The 24,143-nt window shown below is 39.5% G+C and overlaps 1 protein-coding gene across 1 annotated transcript in view; it reads right to left on the bottom strand.

Moving 5' to 3' along the window:
• Positions 1-495: 495 nt before the first annotated feature.
• LOC130167108 (sphingosine kinase 1-like) overlaps positions 496-24,143 on the bottom strand; it is a 42,419-nt gene continuing 18,771 nt past the window's right edge. Inside the window, exons 3-5 of the mRNA XM_056373096.1 lie at positions 12,372-12,466; positions 11,398-11,513; positions 496-5,618 (exon numbers count right to left, since the gene is read on the bottom strand). Of these exons, the coding sequence (XP_056229071.1) occupies positions 4,730-5,618; positions 11,398-11,513; positions 12,372-12,466 (1,100 nt within the window). The 3' untranslated portion in view covers positions 496-4,729. The remainder of the gene's footprint in view (positions 5,619-11,397; positions 11,514-12,371; positions 12,467-24,143) is intronic.

Below are 24,143 nucleotides of genomic sequence, written 5' to 3'. Positions count from 1 at the left end.
ACCCCTTTATGTTTACTCCTGCTCGCAACCTGACAATAGACAGATGCCTGAGTTAGCTTGCTGCTTAACGCTAGCTAACATGGTTAACATCAGCTGACATTTTTTTTGGTAATGTTAGGTACCACTGTGACATTCTCACATGATGTGAGCCTCCAGATAGACCCCGCCCTTTTAGTAAATCAAATGCTAGCATGCCTAAATCAGTTATCTTGGAAATATAGTCTCTTGGAGGGCACATTGAAATGATCTAATATGACTCCAAACATTTCACAGTTCACTCAAATATTGGTAGGGACAATTCTGTCCTTCCAAAATATTGAAAGGGACATGTCCCATCCATAAGCAAACCTACGCCCTTGTGAGAAACTGTGAACATACACATCAAGGCCAAAAACTGCTCAGATGTTTCGAGCTAGCAGCATCAAAGAAAGCACTTTATCTTAGTGTCCCAAAAGCAGACGCAGCAAAAGTTTCATAAACCAAATCTCAGACAGGTTATTTGTCATCATTTATTTCATTTTTTGATCAAAAACACTCCAGCAGAATGTTCGATTTGATGATAGAAAATTACAGACATTTGTCTAAATGGAAAAATAGATCTCTCTTGGAATAAAGAATCATTCAATCTTCAGTGTGCAAGAAAAAATAAAAACAGTTTTCCCTTCACCATAAACATTTAAACACACAATACAACAATAGTTCAGAAGCAGCAGATAAAGACAATTGGCAAATCAACAGTCAGACGAAAGTGAGTTTCTTCTATCTCCAGGTTTCTGACAGAGGAATGTACATCAGGTCCTTCTTCCTATTTTGTTTTATTAGTCTGATTTACCTGTGACAAACAGACTTTCAATCACACTGGCCTGCAGAGGGAAGCTGGACTCACTCCAGTTTCTTCTCCTTGATGAGAAGAAATGCTGAAGATTACATGATGAGGCGGCACCTTGGTCTCGTTATTAAACAGTTTCTGACAAGAGTACAGATGATTTCTTTTGACTCAGTCTTTAGTTTTTGTCTGTTCCTCTGAGCGTATCAGATTTAAAAACGGTGATGATAAAATTAGTTGACTTTCAAATTCAGCCAGTTGCAAATGGTAAATCAGTGGATGCACCACCAAGTTCTAACCAGCAGGAGGCAGCACAATCAAGGCACATCAAACAGATAAATGGACCGCTGCATCACTCAACAAATCCGACTTTGCATAGCAAAAAAAGATGAAAGTGGTCTGTAGCTCTCTGTGGTGTAAAAAAAAAAAGAAGAAGAAAACAAACGTGTGGTTCCCAACCAGGAAAAAACAACCGAAAACACAAAAAACTGTTGGTGTCTCATTTTTCTGATGAATTATTGGATCATTTTACACCTTTTTTTCAGATGCAACAATTTCAGCAGGTAAAATCAAAGGTTTTGTTACCACAGGCCACATTTGTCCACTAAAGCAAGAGCAAAAGCAAAGCGCAACAAGCATGTTTTCAAGTACTGTTTCCATCTTATGTGCTTCTCAATTTTCAGATGAACACATGTTGTCATAAGTAAACATAATTTAACGAAATTAAAGCCTGTTTAATGAACTCAAAGTCATTGGCAACAAACTTACATTGTGCAGAAACATGTATAACAGAAATAAATGTTGGTCTTTCATAATAAATCACTTCTTTACAGTGTCAAACGTAGTCGTGGCATGTTGATAAAAACAGGCACATCAAGGCTTCACAATCTGACCTTCCTCGTTCATATTTAAATCGACAGACATCATCTTTAAAACCAGATAATGGTTCAGGTTCCCTAATTTTACTGTTACTGTGTTTGTGTGTTCGTTCATCAGGTAGAAACACCCTCCTCTTTTTCTCACAGCGTCAGAACAGTTCGCTAATGCTCCCGAATGATTTCTTGTGGTGAGGAGGGAGAATGAGGGCGCCCTGTCAGAAACACAACGCCACTCCCTCATGCAGCATTTAACAAGTCGATACCCTTCTCTCTCTCCTCCCTCCTTTTATTCTGTCTTTCTCCACACACTTACTAATGTGCTGTTTCAACCAGCTTTAACCCCCAAACCCACCGTTTAAGGCAGCACCTACAGTATATTTCACGTTGACTATTGTACAGTCAGAGAAAATTTGTGTCCAGATAAGATATTTGTTAATTTAATTAAACATAACTCATTCAACCCGAAACTAAACTTTTCTATTTGGATTAACATGTGTAGGCCAGAACACTTAGTCATCATTTCTTCCATGTGACTTAAAGCTCAATGGTAAGGACACCTAGGTGATGGTTATTAATAAATCCCCCACTGAGAGTCTGTCTGCGTGTGTGTGTCTGAAAAGCAGCTGAGGCCTGGGACTGCTCTGCAGAGCACTGCAGTACTCTGAGCAGCAGTTGAATGGGTGAAAGCAGGAGAGAAGGAAGAAGAAGACGAGTAGTACGTTAGGATGCAGCCGTGGAGCACATCAGTCAGCCGAGAGCTGCAGCCACTGAACACTTTCACACAGTTACTGTCAATCTATGACGTTCAGCTCGTCTTTTTTTGGAGCACCACTTCAAACCGTCATTGCTGCATCTACTTCAGTTCAAGGATTTCTTTTCTTTTTCTTCTTCTCTCTTTAGTGCCATTGAAGTGGTCGCTGATTTTAGCCACTGACACACAAGGACAGGAGAAATGCCAGCAACCAATTAAATGAACCCTGTGATTACACAGAGTGCAATGAATAGCTGGATTAACGGCTCAGTATTTTCTTTGAGCTCTAGTAAAGATCTAGAACTAGAAATGAATTCTCCACCGGGAGTGAACGATGGAAACATCATTGTAAATGAATTGTTACTGTTATTATTTAATGCTGCAAATCTCTTCCCAATAAAATAAATTTACCAAAAAAATTTTAAAAATACATGCCACTAGAGGTTCATAAGAAAATGAAAATATTGAAGTGACCCTTTAAATACGTTGAAGTCTCGCTGTTCACATTCATTTCACTGCTGCTTTTAACGAGTTGTTTTAACTTTATATGAGAATAAAATCAAGATATAAAAAACGCAAGATAAAAGAAGTGGAGTGACGGAAATGATTCTGTTGTCAAGTGAAATTAAGGTAACATGGTTGGTTTAGGAAACAAGGTTGACGCTAATGTGATTTTAAGGCAACAGATCTGAAACAGTACTGGTCTGGTGACCAAACAGTGGGACCTTCCCAAACAGCCTTGATGTGAGGTAATAAATTAAATATAAATAGTTACATTTAATGATGTATTACACAATATGCCTTCCTGGGATCATTTTATCTCTGTTGCAGCACAAACTGGAGGTACATGTTCCTCCACATTACTCAGCAACGTGCCGTGGCAGAGTAGATGAGCACCATCCTCTCAGACTCAACTACCAATAACCCTGTGTTTTCAATAAACAGTCACAAAGCCTGATCACCTCTGTTCAAACCAGGGCAATGACTCCACACACTCCACACAAACTGTCTCCATCGTTCCGCAGAGGAGCTGTGAACGCATAAATCCAATCCTTAGCTGTTGCATAAGATGCTGTAATTCAAGCTGGTATGCCAGATTCAGGACAGAGAAGACATGCTCTCCATGCAGCGATAAACAAGATGAGATACTGTAGGCTAAAGATGGTGATGGATTTATTTCCATGGAGGCTAAACACTTCATCATGAGATGATGAAATGTGACTTTGTATGTGTCTGTGTCTGTAAAGTGAGGCTAACACTACTACTACAGTACGCTCAATTGTGGCTATGGAGACACCAAAGTGTTAAATATTAAATAAAGATAGGCATTAAATTGTAAAATCTGCTCATCATTATGAAATTGTATATTTTCTTTTCACACTAACAGAGTATTTTGCAGGTCATTTCCACTATTCCAGCAGTTTTCTTGGATTGGCTGGTTGTAAAATGTACATGCATAGCAGATTGCAACCTGTTAATCAAAATAATTTCATTAGAATCTAAATTTAATATAATAAAATGGCCTTAAATGTTTAGTCTGCTGCATACGGAGCCCCTGAGAGATGATTTTTTATTATTTTGATTATTATTATTATTTTATAAGACAATGACTTAAGAAGTTTGTTTTCTTTTTAAGGTAATATCTTTACCATAAATATATATATTATTCAGGGCTTCCGTGGGTTTGTAACAAAGTCTTTGACTGTCAGTCAACACAAACCAGTCAGAGCCTCTTACGTCTTTCTGGGTATTGAGACAGAAGCCACAGTCACATCACTGGTTCTGCCCTGTTTGTCTTGATTGAAAGATAAAGACGGTGTGAAACAATATGTGATCAAAGAACAATTTAAAATAATAATACCTGCAATACATCCTCTTATTGTGAAAAGAAGTGGGATTAAACAACATTTCATATTAATAAGTTTGAAAAATGCATTAGATTTTGTCACAATTTCATAATTATATTCCATATTTTTTCTGCATTTATTCATATGATTATTCATCCTTATTCATTTATCAAATATTGGACACTTTGGGTCTCCATACACGGCACTTGTTGGCTGTAATATCCCATCGAAACATCACAGCATCTTCTATAAAAACATGGGTGTACCGCTGAAAGCACAACATTGCAGATAAAAGTGAATGAGTCTTACATCCATTGCTTTGCTGCTGTACCTGTTCATTTCTGATTTGAAATGCTAAAATTTGTTTATTAAACGCCATCAGCCTTTAAAAGCAAAGATGAAAGCTGGTGATGTTTGTTCATTAAGTTCATCCAGTGATTAATCTTGTCAAACCTCGGTGCACCTCTGCTTGCACCGGCCCATATTCCACCACTTCTCCATCTACTGTTATTATCCCCTTGGGTGAATACGGCTCCAGCCTGAGTGCCCGCACCTTAGTGTGAACCAGATGTTGACAATTAGTCGCCAGATGTGTGCCTTTCTCCATAGCTAGGAACAGCCTCAGCAGAGCGGTGCGTGATATTCCTGCTCTGACGTAGAAAAGATGGATGACGCCGTCGTCCAAGGTGGCGTCCGGTGCTGCCAGCAGGTCCTCTGCCAGGTGGGACTGGTACATGGCCAGCATGAGGACAAAGTCTTCCTCCTGGACCACCACCCAGTCGCTGGGCAGCGGCTGCTCCAGGGGCAGTAGCAGGGAGTCAGATGGGCCGGGGACAGCTTTGGTGGCGCTTTTGGAAGGCGTGCTCTCTCTCCTCCGCACTTTGAGGGAGTTGTTGGAGTGGCAGGAGTTGTGGAAGGTGTTCTTGCAGGGAGAGTCTCTGGACTGGCGGCACAGCAGAGAGGCTGGACTCAGGGAGGAAGCCTGATAGTTGCAGTGCAGCGTCTTGTTGTTTCTCAAACCTCTCTCGTTGCTGTAGTCCTTGGTGGCGGGCAGGTAAGCCAGCTTGCCCTTGTAGACGCGGAGAGAAGCCAGCCTCACCAGCGTGCCCACAGTGAACCTGGCAGCTCCCACGTGACGGTACTTCTCACTCTCTACGTCCACGTCTGCGACGAAGCCCCAGGCCAGAGAGAGGAAGGAGAAGAGACGAGGGCTTGAGGAGAGATGGACGGAGACCAGGTCCATGTGGGACACCAGTCCTTTACAGAGCAGGAAACCACAGCTGACCAGGAGCTCTTCACTGGACACCGGAGAAGCTCTGGAGGAGCAGAGATGAGAGTTAGTCACAACAGGCAGAGCTGGACTCTCGAACACCACAGAGTTCATCTTGTGCTGCCTTCAAGGGCTATCTAAAGTCACGCTCATATAAATTACACCTGAAAGGTGTTTGAATTGCCTTTTTATCTGTCATTCTCTCTCACTTAAAAGTGCTAAATGTGATTGTTGTAAATTAATTGTGTAATATGTTAAGATGATATGATAATTAATAAATATGTCTGAGAATGTAGCTTCAGTACTAACTAGCACTAGTGTCAAAACTTAATGAATGAAGCTGGTCAGACTGTTTGATGTGTAATGAGAAAGCTTACCCTATTTTAAACTGACGCATGAGTGATTTGACATATTTTGCTAAATGGAAAAAAAAGTGTGTTTCAACCTTCAAACAAAGACAAGTACTTGCATGGCGCGAAAAACAACAGTTGAGAAAACGATCCACCTCATGATACTAGTGGTGAGATCGTTTCCTCAACTGAAAAACAGTGTTGCTTTGGTGCAGGTAATGTCACTGAAGAGTTGTAGCAAAATTTCTGTCACCACACCTGACCCAAGAATGAAAGAGAGAAAGAAAGAAAGAAATTGTGACAACCACAACCAATATTAATAACATGCTTCTGTCCGGACTGCTGCTACAGCGCAGAGCCGCTACGTGCAGCTCTAGTTTTAAAAGGAAACAACAGGCACCACAGAATTACTTCCATCTCATCTCTCATCTCTCATGTCTTTAAATAAGCTATATTGTCCAACCAACAATCCAAAACCCAAATACATGTAATTTGCAGAAATAAATATAACCAGGTGAAAACAGCAAAGAGCTAATTTTTTCTTTTGCACTTTTTCTTCATAAACAATTAATTGCCTAATCGTTTCAGCCATACACCAGTCCTCTAGGAGCAGATACAGTTAAAAACCTAGCTTCAAAAATAGAAACTGCAAGGTGCACTTAATATTTTTGGGTTAGGAAGTGGGTCAAGGCTCGTGTGTGTGTTTTGGGGAGTGAGCTTTAAGAGGAGTGTTACACAATACCAGAGTAACTGTGACCTTATTGTGTAATCAGAAAAATACAGAGGGGAGAGAGGAGGTAGATGAGAAGGGTGGAGCCCCATGGAGCTATGAAGGGAGACGGATGAGGGTGAAGGGGGTAGGGTGACTCAGGGGGGTGGGTTCAATAAACCAAGAGGCTCGGGGACAAATGTTGGAGGTGGGAGAGAATCAGCTTATGGGCCTTCAGACATGACAGACCAGTCAGACAACAAAGACAACCCCATCTGGGAGAATGGAGACAGAGGTGGAAGGTCATGCTAACACCCCTCATACACACACACACACCCCTCATACACACACACACACCCCTCATACACACACACACACACACACACACACACACACACAGATTTGCCTGCTGTTACCACCCAAATCCAATTACAGTGATGACTGGACGTCTCGGTGGAGTTCGCTGGCTGTGGCCCTGCAGTTATTCTACATATTCATCATCCTGAATATATTCACCAGTCTGGACATCCAAACAATCTCATATACATTTCCTCGGATTTGTTTCTGTCTAATCATTGTCTGGCAAGAAGAGAGATATAATAAAACCTACAGCTCGCCTCCACCCACAGTCCAGTGTCTATATCATCACTGGTGGAAAGTAACTAAGTACATTTACTCACTTTACTTAAGTGTTTCCAGTTAATGCTTCTTTATTCTCTTACTCCACTACCTTTATCTGACACTTAGAGAAAATACTTACTTTTAAGATTAACTTTTTATATGAAACAAACACATGATAAGTTTCTGATTTAAGATAAAATCAGTGGTTTCCGACCCGTCTGAATTGAGACCTCTTCCAAAATAGTTTTTTTGTTTATTAAGAGCACCTTGTCAAGTTTCAAATGCCCATGAGATATCTAGGGGTCCACTTAAAAAAGCTTCGCCCCTTTAATGTCACACACAGTTTTATGTAGATACACTGTTCAAGGCCCGAAAAGGTCAAATTATCCAATATAAAAAAAATATATACATAAAATATATATAAATATATAAAAATGTCTGAAAAATGAATATGAATTTGTATAGCAGCATCTCTCTGGAAAGCAAAGGGAATCTTTGCCTTTCATTTGCCTAAATTTGACCACGTTACTGTTTGTATTCACTCCAAACAGCCAGTGTACCAGCTTTTCAGATGTTAGCCGTGAGCTAGCCAGCAAAGGCAGAACCGACCGAACTCAGAACTCATCAGAAACAGTTTTTTTCTTTTATATCCAGGTTCGATGTTTTGCTGAAATTGTAATGATTTTCAACTCAAGAAATGCAATTGCACCGCCTCCAAAATTTGCATCAGGTCCTGTCTGAACACACAGTTTGGGAACCACTCAACTAAAGTACCAAACAGTGTATAAAGTAGTTCAACTGGCTGCATTTCGACCAGCTACCGCAGTAAAATGCTGCTTATACATTGAAGAATTATGTCATTTATAATAACATCTCACTCACAGGGGACTTTTCTGACTGAAGAGTATCTGTACTTTTGATAATTTAAGTCCACTTTGCTGAGAATAGATCTTGTAGTTCAGCAGGATTTTGAATGCAGTACTTTTACTTGTAATGGAGTATTTTTACATTGTTTTACCAGTAGTTTTACTTAAGTGAAGGATCTGAGCACTTCTTCCACCACTTACAGCGCAGCAACAGTTTTGCTCACAAACTAGATAATCTAGATCCTCTCCATGTATTTTAAGCTTTTCATGCAGTGCCTGTAAACCACCAGGGGAGGGAGACTCTCCCTCACATCGAAGTGTCACCTCTGTCACTTCAGAAACCACCAGCATTCAGCCTTGCAGATGATGTTCCAGCTCGTGCTCATTATGTTTGTGTACGGAAACACATTAAACCCTCACTCAGCGAACTTGTTCACTGCATTGCATAATACCAGATACATTCTGGCTGTCACTCGTTTGATCCACGCAGCCTCTGTGAACCCTACATTCAGCTGGGAATAATACCAAATACACTCTGGCCAGGGCCACTGCAGGACAGCCTGCAGCAACCACACAGAGAGAGAGAGAGATGTTTTCTGGATGCCCCGGGAGTGTGAGAGGAGAGTAAACAATACAGAGTCTGGTCTCTTCCTCTCATTGTTGCTGCCGCTCCGGCTGGAAGACCATTGTTTGATGAGAAGCTGATTGGCAGATGCAGTCGAAGGGATGAATGAATGTGGCTCTTTGGTGAAGACAGAACCATCAGTGTGAGATGTTTTCCTTCATTTCATTTTATTGTTCATTTATTCAACTTAGCCTTGATTTAGTCAGGGGTCAAAAATCCCAAACAGATACAAAATGACATAAAAAAATAAATGAAACAACAAAAGGGCAAGATAAAGCTTAAAGCGACCTACAAAGAGTAGGAGCAGCCTAAAGGTTGAGGTTTTTCATTTCCTCGTGACACCAGGTGACTTCAGAGTAGAAAGGGCACAGAACACAGCCGGTAACAGTCTCCACACTGTTAACAAATGTAAAAGCAAATTTATGCAGGGGTCCGTAACCTTTTTTGTACCACAGACTGTCATTTCAACTGTCAGGGTTTCACAGCTGGAAAAAAAGGTCAAACATATGGATGCTATACGACATGCTAAGCCTGAAGAATCTGGTACGAGCTCTCAATCTCATTCTGATTTGTACTCATGTTCACTAGGTGACAGTAACAGCAAAATGGTAATCATGGAGTGATGAGCCTTTAGATCAAAATCACTGTCCTGTTGTGGGCATCACAGGTCGTGAGGAGGAAAGACCAACGTAATTATTGCAGAAAAAGATTATAAGAGCCTAAAAAGTTTGATAATCAATATTCAACTCTTTTTTTCCCAAATCATATTGTTTCCTTGCAGCAGGTTAGCAAATGTCTCATGGCCCTGTACTCGCCAATGGCCCAGACAGTTAAGAGTAACATACGAAGCCAAAGACTTGCTGACTTCATGTATCCTGGTTCAGGGAGTTACTGCAAACTGTTGCATGAATCCCAGAGAAGGTGAGAAAAACTGACAATAATGAAAAACTGTCTGTAATTCTACAGGGTGTTTAACTGAGACTCGCTGGTTTCGTATCGCAACCACTAAAAAGCAACTCTTATGATTAAAATATTGTTTAAACTTTAGATTATCATGAAGGTTAGCCGAGACTACTTATATGAATCTTATTGTTTGGGGAATTTTATGTGTTCATCATTTTATATCTTTTTCACAAAGTAGATGAAGGTGACAGGAAATGAGGCAGAGAGATGTAACAAAGGTCTCATACTGACTTGAACCAGGGTCAAGGCTGTTGTATCAAACCGTAAACCACAAGGACACCCCGATCTTTTTATTGATGACGGACTGTTCACAGTAGTTTTCCACTTTTTTCTGACATTCTATAGACGATGTGATTATTTAATTAATTGAGAAAAAAATCTGCAGATTAAGTGATAACATGATTGTTAGTTGCAGCCCTAATATCAAATATATTGATCTAAAAATCGCCCAATACTTAATATATAGTGCACTATATTTACCCTCTGCCATTTAGTATCCAAAATCTGATGCGAATGTATGAACTGTATAATGCTCTCAAATATATATATATAAATAAACAGTTATGAACAATCCCACAAGTCTGAAATGAGAATTTACTGATCACTATAAAATAAACCACAGACTGCATATAATATAAAGAAAAGTCTATGAGTAAATGAGGCAGCATTAGCTTATCTACCTTTGAATCTCATGAGATCAGATACTGTTCATTCATTCATTTGCTCTCTCCTCCTCTCTTTAAGCCCTTCGGCTTCTTCTCTCTGTTCTTTGTTCTGGTTGAATGATCTCCAAACTCAAATGAGCTAATCATTAATAATTAATACAGATGAGATAAGTGCATTTTACACTGAAGAGCACCAGGGAGCAGAACCGTGTGTGTCTGAGGCTTGGTTATAGTTATATGCTACGTCTGATTTTTTTAAATCAGATGTTAGCCAGTATTTCTGTCTGGAGCTGGAGCAGCAGAAATACCTGTTTTTATAATAGGACAGTGGAGACATTGCACCATCAGTATTACAGGCTCTGCCGAAGTACAACAGACTCAAGGGGATTATGGCCTTTACACACAGCACGTCCTTGTCAGCAAAGCTCCCACTGTACATTCTGCACTGCTTTTACTGACAGCTACATCAGTTTCTTGTGTCTGCTCCAGTCTTTCACAGAGCACAGGTAGCTCTGTCTGACGGGGGACAAGCTGAAAGTTTTGGAGAAAATCCTTGACAACTGTTTGAAACTATGAATCAGTATGTCACCTAACTGGTCAGACTGGTTTCTGTGGAGCTCTGTTGAAGGCGATTCTTGACAGAATAATGATGTTACAATGCAGATGATATTTTTTACAAGTTGATGTTCTCATCTACAATAAATAATTATTTTCGCTATTGATTAATCTGCCGTTTACTTTAGCGAAAATTGTGAAAAGTGCCCCTTATTTCCAGTCCAAATTAAGCAACAAAATTCAGATTTACTATCACGCAGTTTAGTAAACCAGGAACCAGCCACTAATCGATTAATCACTGAAGCTCTTCTCCAGCAAATCTAGTGATGCTTCACCGAGCCAGAGCTGTGTGTGAGCAGCCCTGAGGACACTCAGTATCACAAGCACCCCAACATATTTCCACAGCGCAGGTTAGAGCTACACATAACGTGCTGATGTTTGGTTTTATTCATCATTCTGCATGTGGCTCACCCAGAGTAGTGGTGTATGGACGCAGCCAAGGCATTGCCTGATCCACCAGGAAGGATACCCAGCGGGGTCTGGATGGCGTCCTCCCAGTCTGGTCTCTCCAGCAGACCATTTATCACCTGAGAGACACAGAAAATACATCTTTAATTGGGCGGACACATAAAAATACAAATTAATATTTTCTATAAGTGACAGAAGAAACTAGACACAGCAGCAGGGTTGAGTATCGAATCTCAACACTGTTACGGTACAGAAGTGACAACACCTTTTTAATCAGATATCTACTGATTAAAATCATAATTTTGACAGTTTTAGACTCTTGAATTCTGTTTGTATTGACCTCTGAAGAAAATAAACATGCTTTTCTACAAAAATCTTTCATTTAACAAAATAAGTCTAAAAGTAAAGTTTTGAAAACCTTTTGTGAATTACAGTTCTGAAAATCAAGTATTAGGCTGCACTAGTATAATAAAGGAACTAATTTTGAATTTACCTCACACTGCAGTCTGAGCAGTGTTCACGGACAATACAACTTTAACCACCCATACCATACTAACAAAGGCTAGTTTATAAATGTAAAACATATCAAACTATTATATTTATATATAGAACTGCATAATTGATCTCTGAAATACCAGATACCATACTGCTCATGTCTGACCAACTGTCTAAAACCCAAAGATATTTAGCCTTCAATTATTAAAAGAGTTGCTGTTTAATTTTCTGTCGATCATCTAGTTTAATCATTGTTTCAGCTCTATTTGTAACCATAACCCTTCAGGTTCATAGTAATGTAAAATTTTCATGAACATATGCAACATAACGTTCATCTTTATATACAACAGCAGGAAACAGACATTTGGTTTAAAATGATGACAGAAGTCTGTAACGTTGACTTCAACTGTTCTGAGCTAAATCCAAACAGTCGTGAGTTTGGATGTGAATATAGTGAACATGTACGCCATGTCTCTCTTTACCTCGTGCAGAAGTCCGTCGCCTGACATAATGACTAAAGCGCTCCACTGAGACAGGTCGGCCTCTTTCACCAGCTCTCGGGCGTGGTTCTGCCGCTCTGCAAAACAGACACGTACACAGAAATGGTGAGTGTGTTCGTATAGGTGTGTCTTTCCTGTCCGAGAAACGAGGGATAAGCGTCTATATTTCTCTCATACTTTTACTAAAAGAGAAATTTGTCCTGTCAGCTTCCTCCCTCATCAGCGAGGTCAGAGGTCATGGTCAGCTCTAATGGAGGTGTGACAGACTGCAGGTGTTAGCTGTTGGCCCCTACTGATGATCCAGTTGTAATACAACCTGTCCTGTGTGTGCCTAAATTAGCAATGAGGTTACACATGACACACATACGTACATCGGATCTAAGTCATGCCATAAAGAAGACATTAAGATCTGAGGTGACAGAATAGTCCTAGTCCTCCATACTTTTAATCTTCTTTCTCTTTTCCCCTTCAGTTGCCAAATTAAAGTATCACCTTGGAGGGGAAAGTTGATATATGGTCTTAAATGAAGCGTCTGTCACACTGCCGATTACATCGGAACAACTAAATTACCCAGGAGCACTTCATCAAATTAATCTGGGGCTGTATAATCTGATGAAGTGGGTCTTTGGTGTCAAGGCCAGGTGCCTCTTTAGGTGGATGACACAAGAGTAACTCCAGAGTCAGGACACCACATGACTTTTAGAGTAATGCTTCATTTAACAGATCTGTAATTTCCCTGAAGTTTCCTGGAGAGAACCTTGTGATTTGGCCCCAAGTATGGAGAGAGTAGAGACAGCCTTTAATTAGTACACTTCAATTATTTAATTCTAATTAATTGCATGCATAAGGTAGAGTCTTTTAGTCAGTGGCAGGTCAGCTGAAGACACAAAAACCTGTCTACAGGCAAGCATAATGAAACAAGCATGAAGAATAAAATATCCAATGATAAAGGAATAATTCATAAATATTCATTTGGGTTTAAATTAAATTGCTTCATCAAGGAAAGACCAGTTTTCCTTATAATTACAGTTCTTTTCAGGAACCTTCCTTGGAATGTATATACCCACAGAATAAAGTGTATAAAGTATCTCGGGGTCTTGTTCACAAAAGAGGGTAGGATGGAGCGAGAGATTGACAGGACAGCAGTAAAGCGGGTGTTGTACCGGACCATTGTGGTGAAGCGGGAGCTGAGCCGGAATGCAAAGTTTTCGATTTACCAGTCGATCTACGTTCAAGAGATTATACATCTCATCTGGCCTGGCTGGAGCTGGAAAATGTTGTTGGGGACGTCCAGTCTGCGATGCTTAACCTGCTGCCACTGTGACCTGACCCCGGATAAGCAGCAGAAAATGGATTGATGGATAGAAATTTACTGAAGCCAATACACTTTTGTTATTTTGTGGGTAGTAATAAAATCTGTAACTGCTGACCACTGTCTGTGTGGAGATACTGGCAGTGAGAGTGCAGAATATCATTTTAATAGTAATTTCCAGTCTAGTAGTGAAGTTTGGAGAAATTACAATGTTCATGTTTTTATTGGTGGATGCCCTAAAAACTCCTTAAGGATGTCTGAGGGACAAAAGATCACACTTTCAAAAAACAAACTTAATCTGTTTTCCTCTCAATTCTTCGAGTTTTAGACAGAGGTGGAAAAAGTACAGAAATTTTGTATTCAAGTAAAAGTACCAATACTTTGATGAAATATTACTCAAGTAGAAGTAAAAGTACTCATCTGAAAATGTACTCAAGTAAAAGTAAAAAGTAGTTCATTTGAAATGTACTTTAAGTAAAAGTTACTTAGTTACTTTCTTTGTGTGGGGTGTGAGGGTAGTAAAAATAGGACAAGGGGTCAGAAATCCAAAACTATTTTGTTTTTAATTAAAGAACAAGTGTAACAAATGTAAGTGCAAAAACAACAACTTCACAACAACTGAACTTCTTGTTCAGTTTAAGTAGCAACTTAAAGTTAGTTGTTTTGTAAAGTTAGTCACTGTTGGTTCTGGCGCGTATTTTTCCCCTGTAGGTTGAATTGTTATTTTTACTCAGTAACGGATAGGATTTATAAAGTAACTAAGTACAATACTTGAGTAAAAACGTACTCAAGTAAAATACAAAATACCGATTTTAAATTGTACTTAAAAAATACAAAATACACAAAAAAAGTATTCAATACAGTAACGTGAGTAAATGTATTTCGTTACTTTCCACCTCTGGTTTTAGAGCTGGTGAGTTTAAACAAGAGCTCGACCAGATATTCAGATATTTTATTAATTATTTGAGTTAGTGATGAGCTGCCACTTGATGTGAGTTTTTGTGCTTGCACCACGTGGAAACTTTGTGCAGTGTCACTGTACAGCTATATGCACAGTTGTAAATGTAATCAAACACTATAAAGTTGAAGAAAACAGATTCACCGATGAATCCAGTTCTACATACTGACTTCAGTTCTGTTTTCTATCTTGACCCTTCAGCTCAGTTTAAACTGGTTCATCATGTGGACATTTATCAAACTAACTTTGACTAAACTCACTCACTGTCACTTATCATATCTTAACATATTTTTGGATTTTCTTGCACCAGCCACGTTTTTTCTCTGGAATCAGGTTTTTGAATATTCATGTTTAGTGTTTACCTATGGAGGGATGTATCTCTCTCTCTCTCTGTCTCTGACTACTTCTCAATGTCTGCGTCCTCTGCCTGAAGGTTAAAGGACAGCAGGAGGGCTGTGAGGTGTGAAGAAAAGCCAGTCGAGTGCACCGAACCGTCACAGCTTCGGTCACAACTCTCCTCTGTTTTTCCCGCTGAGGTTCAGTAAAACTTGCCTCATACCATTCGTTCCTCAATATCCTTCTTGCATTTCTTTCACTTTTTAAAACAAACAGATTTTATTTCGTGTGCTTTTCTCTCTGTTTTTGTTGTTGAGAGAAGCACACAAGGCAGGGCGGCATGTTTTGTTGGTAAAAAATAAAAACAGACATGGAGGCGATGGAGGATATGAACGAGACAAAACACAGAGAATGTATGAGACTGAGAAAACAGATCATAGTGTGATGGAGCGATGGTTGTGAAGCTGTTGCAAGTGGATTTTTAGAAACGTCTGCTACAGCAACAGTTAATACTATAAACCTACACACAAAGATACAGCAGACCTGCCTTAAGGAAGCCATTAACTAGGTTACTAATCAATATCTGGTGTAGAAGCTGAGACTCTAATAATCCCCAAATCACACAAAACTCACAAAGGGTCTACTCCTCAACCAGTATGTTTCTTCTGTATCTGTATCTGTATCTCTCTCTCTCTATCAACAATTCCATGTCTTGAAACTGGACCAGTTTTTTTATGTATCCGTGTTTTCCCTCATTACATTAAAAAATTTAGGATGACGTCTGCAGGACAATGTTTATATCTAACACTTTTAAAGTGTCAAAACAAGACTTGTGGTATTTAGAACAATTTTACTGTCAGTCTGATGATAGAGTTGATCTTTAGGGAACAGTTCAACATTTTAGGAGATGCCTGCATTTGCTGCCTTGCTGAGAGTTAGATGAGAAGATGGAGACCACTCTAATGTCTGTAAACTAAATATATATACATATGTATATTTGTGTTAGCCTGGCTCTGTCCATAGGAAACAAACCCCACCTACAAGCACATCTAAGGCTCCCTACAGGTTTATCTCATTTGTTTAATCTGTACAAAAAAAAGTGTAAAATGAGAGTTGTTTGAGGACTTTTATAGGTATGTTTGGAGTTTTTGAGACTGCTTTTCTTTCTCCTTGCACCTTGCAAGCAGGTGCTGTAGTGCCAGACCAACATTTGATATTACACACTTTAATTTAGCTGCTAGATCCAACAGTACAGTGTATATTACAAGTAGTATTTCATTACTGTTTATTATATAAATTATATTGAAAGTTTCTAAAGTTTCTTTTCAAGGCCCACAAATACATTTTCAACTTTTCCAGACTTTGCTGACCTGTGGGCTGCAGGGACCTGAAAATAAGCTCTCCACTTTTATGTCTCTTCCGTGTAACTACTTTGTTTAGTCCTTAAATGCTGCCATTGTGTTAATGTCTTAACCAAGAAGAACGGTCATGTTACACCGTTGCCCCCGCCACTCCTCTAGAGAGGGATCTGATTTCTTGGTCTTTCTTCTTACCTTACCTTCCCTAAACTCTGCAGAATAAAGGAATCGATTCCTCCTTATCAGTCCTGTCACATCACGTTCCCTTATCTATGCAGAGGCTGTACACCAAAAAGGATTGAGGGGCTCAAATCAGCAACAAAGCAGGGACACTGCAGTGTGGAGGGAGGAGAGCAGATTTAGTATGCAACTCCCCTCGTCAGTTAGATTGATGATGGCAAAACGGAGCAATGTTGGAAAACAAATATCAGGGATGTAGGGATGAAGGCAAGTCACACTGCAGAGCAGAGGAGAGGAGTACTTTTGTCCAGCTGAGTTTCTCCCTGTGGGTAGAAGCAGTGGACTCTGACTAACTCATTACAGTCATCTGCTTCATTACTGGCCTCTGGTCACAGCTACAGGACTTTGGTGTTTTCAAAATGTCCTCAGAAGGATGCAGAGATGACTAACCCTCACTAGCGTCCAATATATACATAAATGACAGGAAAGAGTGTGTTTCTTTCTTCTTCATGGGGATCAGTAAACCTACAGATCAGTGTTAGGCTCATGATACTTGCTTTATATCAAAACGTATGATTAAACTATTGTTCGGTTTGTCTACTACACTTTATTACACTCGCCTGAATACTCTGTATATACCTGGAGGATTTAAAGTACACTCAATTCATTGTTAAAGTCATTTTATTTAGCAAAAATACAATGTTTTTTATTGCTGCAGTGGAGGGATGGAAACACAAAGAAGGATGAAAGGCGAGTATGGGCAGGAGGAATCACAGCCCCCTCTTTCATCATTTTAAATGTTTCATTAGCTTCTAGTCAAGGTAAGACAATTTTATTTATATATCACTAAATTTTAACAGAAGTTATTCTCAGGGCACTTCTCACATAGAGCAGGTCTAGACCATACTCTTTAAAATATTATGCACAGAGACACAACATTTCCCCATGAGCAAGCACTTGGTGACAGTGGAAAGAAAAACTTCCTTTTAACACTTTGATCAGAAACCGGCTCTGAGTGGGTAGGTGGCTGTCTGCCTCGACCGGTTCCTTTACATCGTTACAGGTTAAGTGCACGTAAGGTAAGAAGAAGCTCTGTCCTCCTGCTGACCTTGTATCATCCCATTAAAGGCAGCTGCAGACGAATCTCCACCCTGCTGTCACACACATGCTGACTGCAGCTCTCTTCAAGCAGCACAGTCTAGTAGCTGCAGTACTGATCCACCAACATGACAGAAGGTGATGACAGTTAAACAGCACTGCCTTATTAAATACGTGTAGGTGTGTGTGTGTGTGTGTTGTAATACAGCAGGAAACACTATAAACACTGTGACAGCTTACTCAGCTGCCTGGAGGTGCCTGAGGGCGTGGCCACAATGATGCACACAAAAATTTGCCCCCACACACACACACACACACACACACACACACACACACACACACACACACACACACAGACACACACACACAGACACACACACACACACACACATACACACACACACACACACACACACACACACAACCTTGCAGTCTCTCTCTCACACACACACAACAGGGAGTGCCTGAGGTGTGACCCTTACACTGCATTACACTGTGATCTGTGATGACTTTTGCTGGTGAGATTTTCTTTGTTTGGACAGAATTTTTCTCTGAAAAGCCTTTTTAACCATCTGTGTCACCATCTCTAACTGTAGCTCAGTCCTTCCCAAAGCTTAAATATCTTCTATATATTGTATCTCAGAATGACTTGTCCATCAACATGAATATCTGATACAATTAAACAAATTTAGACTGGTTGGGTTTGGCAAGTTTGCATAGGCTAAGTGGTTTTATTATAGCAAAATATGTCAAAATAGCAAAACACATCATCGCCGCAGTGTGCAAAAGGTGGCCATACAAACTTGCGCTCGTTTATACCATCTCATTCACCATCCCAACAACAGAGAAATGTAGTCTTACTCCAGTCTTAATATGTCTACTCTAACAGTCCCTTCTTGAATCTTATAACATTCATGCCACTCTGCATAATCCAAAAATCGCCACCGAAGGAGGTCTAGTTTCACTGCACTGACTTAATACGTGTGACTGAGGTTATATTTTTTTCCCGGAGTACAGTAATAGAAACACGCCTCATCACATATCCAGAGAGACTCCAGTAGGTTGTGTTGATGGCTGCAGGCGCTGAGAGACACGTCCTGTTCTGACACTGCCCTCGGCCAAGCCTGAACTCTGGAAATATCTGCTAACAAGAGCTTAAACATGGCCAATGTTTTACAGTCTGAGAGTGGAAAAAGTACCTATAATCAAGATATGGTTAAACCTTAGAAAGTATATTTACACCGAGTGGCAATTATATGAAGTGGTAACAACCACATTAAACAAGCAAATCCTGGAAATGATGATACTTTTGGGTCACAGAGTGGTGGTGGAAAGACTCGTCACATTTCACAAACCCTGTGCCTATATGAACAGGGAGGTGCTGCTAAAACCCGTAAGTGATTTGCTTTTTATAAGCTGCATTGGAAAAGATTTTATCTGGAAAATTAACAAGAAATGCATCTGTCACTAGGGATGAGATCATGAGAACTGATACTTCAGCACCAAGTTGATGCTACAATTTTGAAAATCTGACAGTACTTGTTTTTCTTCAGTACCATTAATACGTAGGTACTTGAGATGTAATTCGTCCAGGACTGACGAGGGCAGTGTAATAACCCTACAGAAGTCCTAGTCAGACATCAAACTTGAAGAGAGGAAGAAGGGAGCCACAGTAATCAATAACAACAACACATGGAATGGGAGCAAGTACAGGTGCAGCGACAGGTCTGCTGCGACTTAAAAAAAAAAATATATATATATGGCAAGACTAGTGTAGGGAGACACTTTGTATTTGATGCAGATCATCAAGGACAAGTTACAAACGACCAAAAGCCAGTATTCAAACGGTGCCATAGAGCATTTCAAATGAAAGCAGGAAAGCTTATCCAAGCAGCTCAACAACAGACATCCAGATCTCTACACAGAATTCAGAGTGAGTGAGTTTGATATGTTTAACTTTTTTATTAACAACATGTCGTTAAATGTTCATGTCCTGAAATGTTTCCGTTATTGTTTGTGAGTTGCAACAGCTGGTATCTGTTGTAGCAACGCTCCACACACAATGTTCACAAAGACCAACATTAGCTTGTTAGGCTAATATAGCAACAGCTCATAACGTGAGCTGGGAGCTCATATTATTAGTTGGCTACTGTCATCACTGTTCAGTCAGAATATAGCACCGACTCAATTTAAACTACTGCTTGCACACTGACTATATGGAGGTGTGTGCATGTGTATTCGTATGTACACGTGTGTGTGTGTTAAAACATTTGTCAGGCAGAAATTTATTATTACTGGAGAATTGAAGCTTTCCCCTTGCAGGTGAAACATGAAGCAGTCGTATTAGACCCTGCAAAGACATGATCAATTATCCATCTCTCTTGAAATGGTCTGTGCTCGAGGTCGGCCTATTTTTTTTTTTTTTTAGGTTAAGAAAGAGATGTTTTGCTACCAGGTGCGCCATGGGAAATCTGTGTGCTGTTGGCCATAGCTGAAGGGCTCATTTTGGCAAGTTATGTACAGCTGTTAGATGCTAAATGTGAAATACAGAGGCAGAGATTATGCTCTGATCCTGCAGCCTTGCTAGAAACTAAATGGCCTTCAAAATCTAAATGAGAAAAAAAACAACTAAAAAAGATCTAACAATTCGTGGGAGGCCTTCTAAAGTTGTCTCGTGGGCCATATTTGGCCCTCGGGCCAGCAGTTTGAGACCACTGCTGTAGATTCAACTACACCCACAGGAAGTAACTTTTATTTTTACAGCGAAATCAAAACATCACAGAAAGAGAGCAGAAGTGAGTAAAATGTAAATTTCACAGAGCAACCAGAGCTGTACAGACGTGTCCCGTGTCAAACGTCTTGTATAACTTTGTTGTCCCGTTCCAGTGAGGTTTCCTGTGTTCCTCTTCAACAGGATACTTTGATAATTTTTTAAAAAGGCTTTGTTTCCTCAGGTTGTAGGATCTAGGCTGTTTCCAAGATCCTTGTCCTCTTCTTGCCCTCTGAGCTAGAGTTACAATAATTGTCTTAACATCCTCACATTGGCCATGACACAGAAAGCAGCTCCAACACAGTATGGGCCTTGTTAAAAGAGCCACGGGATTTTTTTTAAGAGAGCACATGGTTTGTTGTCATAAAAAAAGAATAAAAGATAGAGAGAAGAAGATAGAAAAAAAAGGAGCAGCACAGAGAGGTTGTTCGAGGGGATATCTGTCTCTTCTAAACATTTGTCATTTGTATTTAGCAGATGAGTCTGAGCACGAGAGGACGACGAGCATGTTGCTGACGTTTAAATCAATACGAGGCTGCCCGGGAGCAATCAGTGTGTCATCTTAACTAACACATAGACACGTGCAGAAGCTCACTAACGAGCACAGAAACACACACTCTCTCTCTCTCTCTGCATTGGACCCCCTTAGCCGAGCAGTCATCCTTCATCTATCCTCCACCCCTGGCGGTGCCCACAGCTGCCACAGCCCAAGACCCAATAATGAGTCTGTCTACTTCTGTTAGCATCCACATACAGAGACTTCCGTACGGCTCACACAGATGCCAGTGATTCTCAAGAGCAGATGGACATGCTGCTTTGCAACTGTTTTGGCCAGACGTGTTATTATAAAACACATTTTCTCTTGTTACGGAGAGTCGCAATTGGCGTTCGCTAAAACCCTCAAACAGCGAACTCTGGAATCGTAGTTTAGCAACTGCTGCACATGTGACCTTACTGTAGTATGAGACTTTAGAGGGATCTTTTATCGCCTTTCAGAAACTGGAAATACTCTACAGTAAATTAGCATCTAGCTAACTAGCTAACTTCTTCTAGCATAGCATAGCATTACATCCAGAGCCAAGAGTTAGCACAGTGTTAGCTGTCTGGGTTATTATGTGCTGTTACAGGTGCTGTTAGAAAAAGCTACGTTCACGACTGACACGTTCACGACTGACACGGTGTAACATCAGCATCAGATGCTAATATACCAGTGTTTAGGACAGCATGAGCAGCTTTGTCCTGCTCTTCATGGGATTTAGAGAAGTCGATATACTGTTGTTAAACTCATTGATTCATCTCATCCTTAAAGACTTATTTAAAATAAAATATATTATTAACAACTTATAACAATAGAGCTGCCTAAGTAACCCATTATTGTCTTAAAGTGGTGGAATATAACTAAGTAAATTTGATCAAATTGTGAACTTAAGTCTATTTTATTCTACTTTATACTTCTACTCTGCTACATTTCAGAGGGAGGTATTGTACTTTTTACTCAATTTCATTTATTTTACAGCTACAGTTACTAGTTACTTGGCATATTAAGAGTTTACTTAAAAAAGACATTCGGTAAATCAGTGTCTTAAGCACTTAAAATTTGCTTTACCTCTAAACATTAAAATACAGCTTACATGTTCATATATCAGTATATAAAATGTAATAATATACAGTAACGAGTGGCTATGTATTGTATTATATGTATATGGTATTGCTTCTTTTACCTGTATTAACTAAAGGATCTGAATACTTCTTCCAACATGATGTATTTCAATAGGCCTACTACACATTTGTTTGGTGTATGTTTTGACAGTTGTTATTATAGCAAGTGAAATCAAAGTTATTTCAAATCAACAACCCTTTGTTTAAAAACCTACCAATTGCTGCTGTTTAGGAAATCAGTTTGTGTTTGTGTTTGTTATTGTTCCACTTCAGGTGGGTGATACAGCTTCAACATGTCACCAGGAGTTAATTTGGATAAAAGGACAGTCTACAACATCTAAATCTGGACGGCTCCTTCCTAATGCCATTTTCTTTTATCTCACTCTCATGGTTCACTGCATTATTCAGACTGCTAAATGTTTTAAATGCAATATGCAGTAATAAGTAAAACTGTGTCGTATTGAAAACCAATCATATTGGAGCTGCACTGGGAAACAGATGAAGAGACATCATATACAGATATGCAGTAATCAATCAAATATGAGCAGTGCAATCTGCACTCATTAAAGGCAGAAAAGCTCATGTGGGTGCAGGTTTCCAGCAATTTAAAATCTTGTTTTATGTTTGCTCATTTAATCTGCTTTACACAGTTTGACAGCAGCTACCACCTCTCCATCTGTCCCCTTGTACAGTGTGTTTCATCAGGTAAACTCTCTCGCAGAGATTTTTTATTCATTCATTAATGAGTCAATTTGATTTTTAACTGTAAAAGTCTCACACTAAATACTGTTCAGGATTATTCAGACTCTCTAATCCAAGCAGCCGTGTGTTGTACTAAATGTTTACTGCAGAGCAAACATGTTTCAGTGCCATGTACAAGGAGTTTATACCTTGTAACTAATGGTTAATTAATGGTTTAGTTACGTGTTACAGGTGAGGTACCAAACAACAACTTTTGGGTTGCAAGATTGTGAAAAATCATTTTGGAATCATCCCTTTTCTTACCGTTAATAACCATTAATAGTAACGCCTGATAACCATTAACTAACTAAGATGTAAAGGCAGACAGAAAATAGCAGCTAGAGGAGGATTTTTTTTACAACCTGAAACCTAAAATGTCTTATTAATGGCTTATAACTGATCTATACAGCATTACTAAATCATTAACCATTTATAAACTCATTAGTTATTACAACCTATAAACCCTTCTTAGAAGGAGGTACCAACTTTTCAAAAGATCAACAATGAACTGCGTAGCTTCATTCTGGTCACTGTCTGCCCAGATACTGCAAACTCAAAATATATTTTCTAGTGACGTAAGTCGGAAGGTTTTGGTTGTAACCTGCCAAACCCCATCAAAATGATATAATAATGTGCACTATTAATTAAAAACATTACAGATTTCAGCTTTAACACAGCTCCTGTATTGAATTTCAATTGAATTATGTAAATTAAATGTATTATTTTACTGTGGATCTTAATTAGGATTGTTGGGGAGTTACTGAACTGCATGGAAACTGAAAAAGTTTAAGATTCTTCTACTGAGACATTATTCAGGGCGTAAAACATTTGGGAGAGATTACGGTGAAAGGTTTATTTTAGAAGTCTATCAGTCAGAGAGATCGTCTATGGTCATGCTCTTTCACAGATCTAGATTTGAGGATTAAATCTATTCTCCAGGATTAACTTGTCAAAAAGTTCATCTTGGAAATCACAAAAAACTCGATCTTTTGTGTGTGTTTTCCACATTTTCAGCACAGTTAGAGGAGTTAGAGGATTTCTCATGCGTCCCTGCCTTCCTCACTGTGATTCTCTCTCTCTCTGTCTGCCCTCTTTTCTCTGTTTGCGCATTTCCCACTGTGATGAAAGCCATATTTTCTCTCTGTTATCTGACACTGCACTGATTTATGAACAAACCCAGACAGAGGATGAAAATCAAAAACAGAAGACAAGGAAAGAAGAAAACTCCCCCCGAATAACTGATATTATCAAGCTTACATTGCATCTGCTGATCAGTTATCTCCAGTGCATTCGGAAAGTGTTCAGACCCCTTCAATCTCTTCACTTTTTTTATGTTTGCAGC

The sequence above is a fragment of the Seriola aureovittata genome, chromosome 3 (assembly GCF_021018895.1).
Source record: "Seriola aureovittata isolate HTS-2021-v1 ecotype China chromosome 3, ASM2101889v1, whole genome shotgun sequence".
NCBI lineage: Eukaryota > Metazoa > Chordata > Actinopteri > Carangiformes > Carangidae > Seriola > Seriola aureovittata.
The sequence above is the reverse complement of the archived record's forward strand: the minus strand, read 5'-3'. Positions and strand labels throughout refer to the sequence as shown.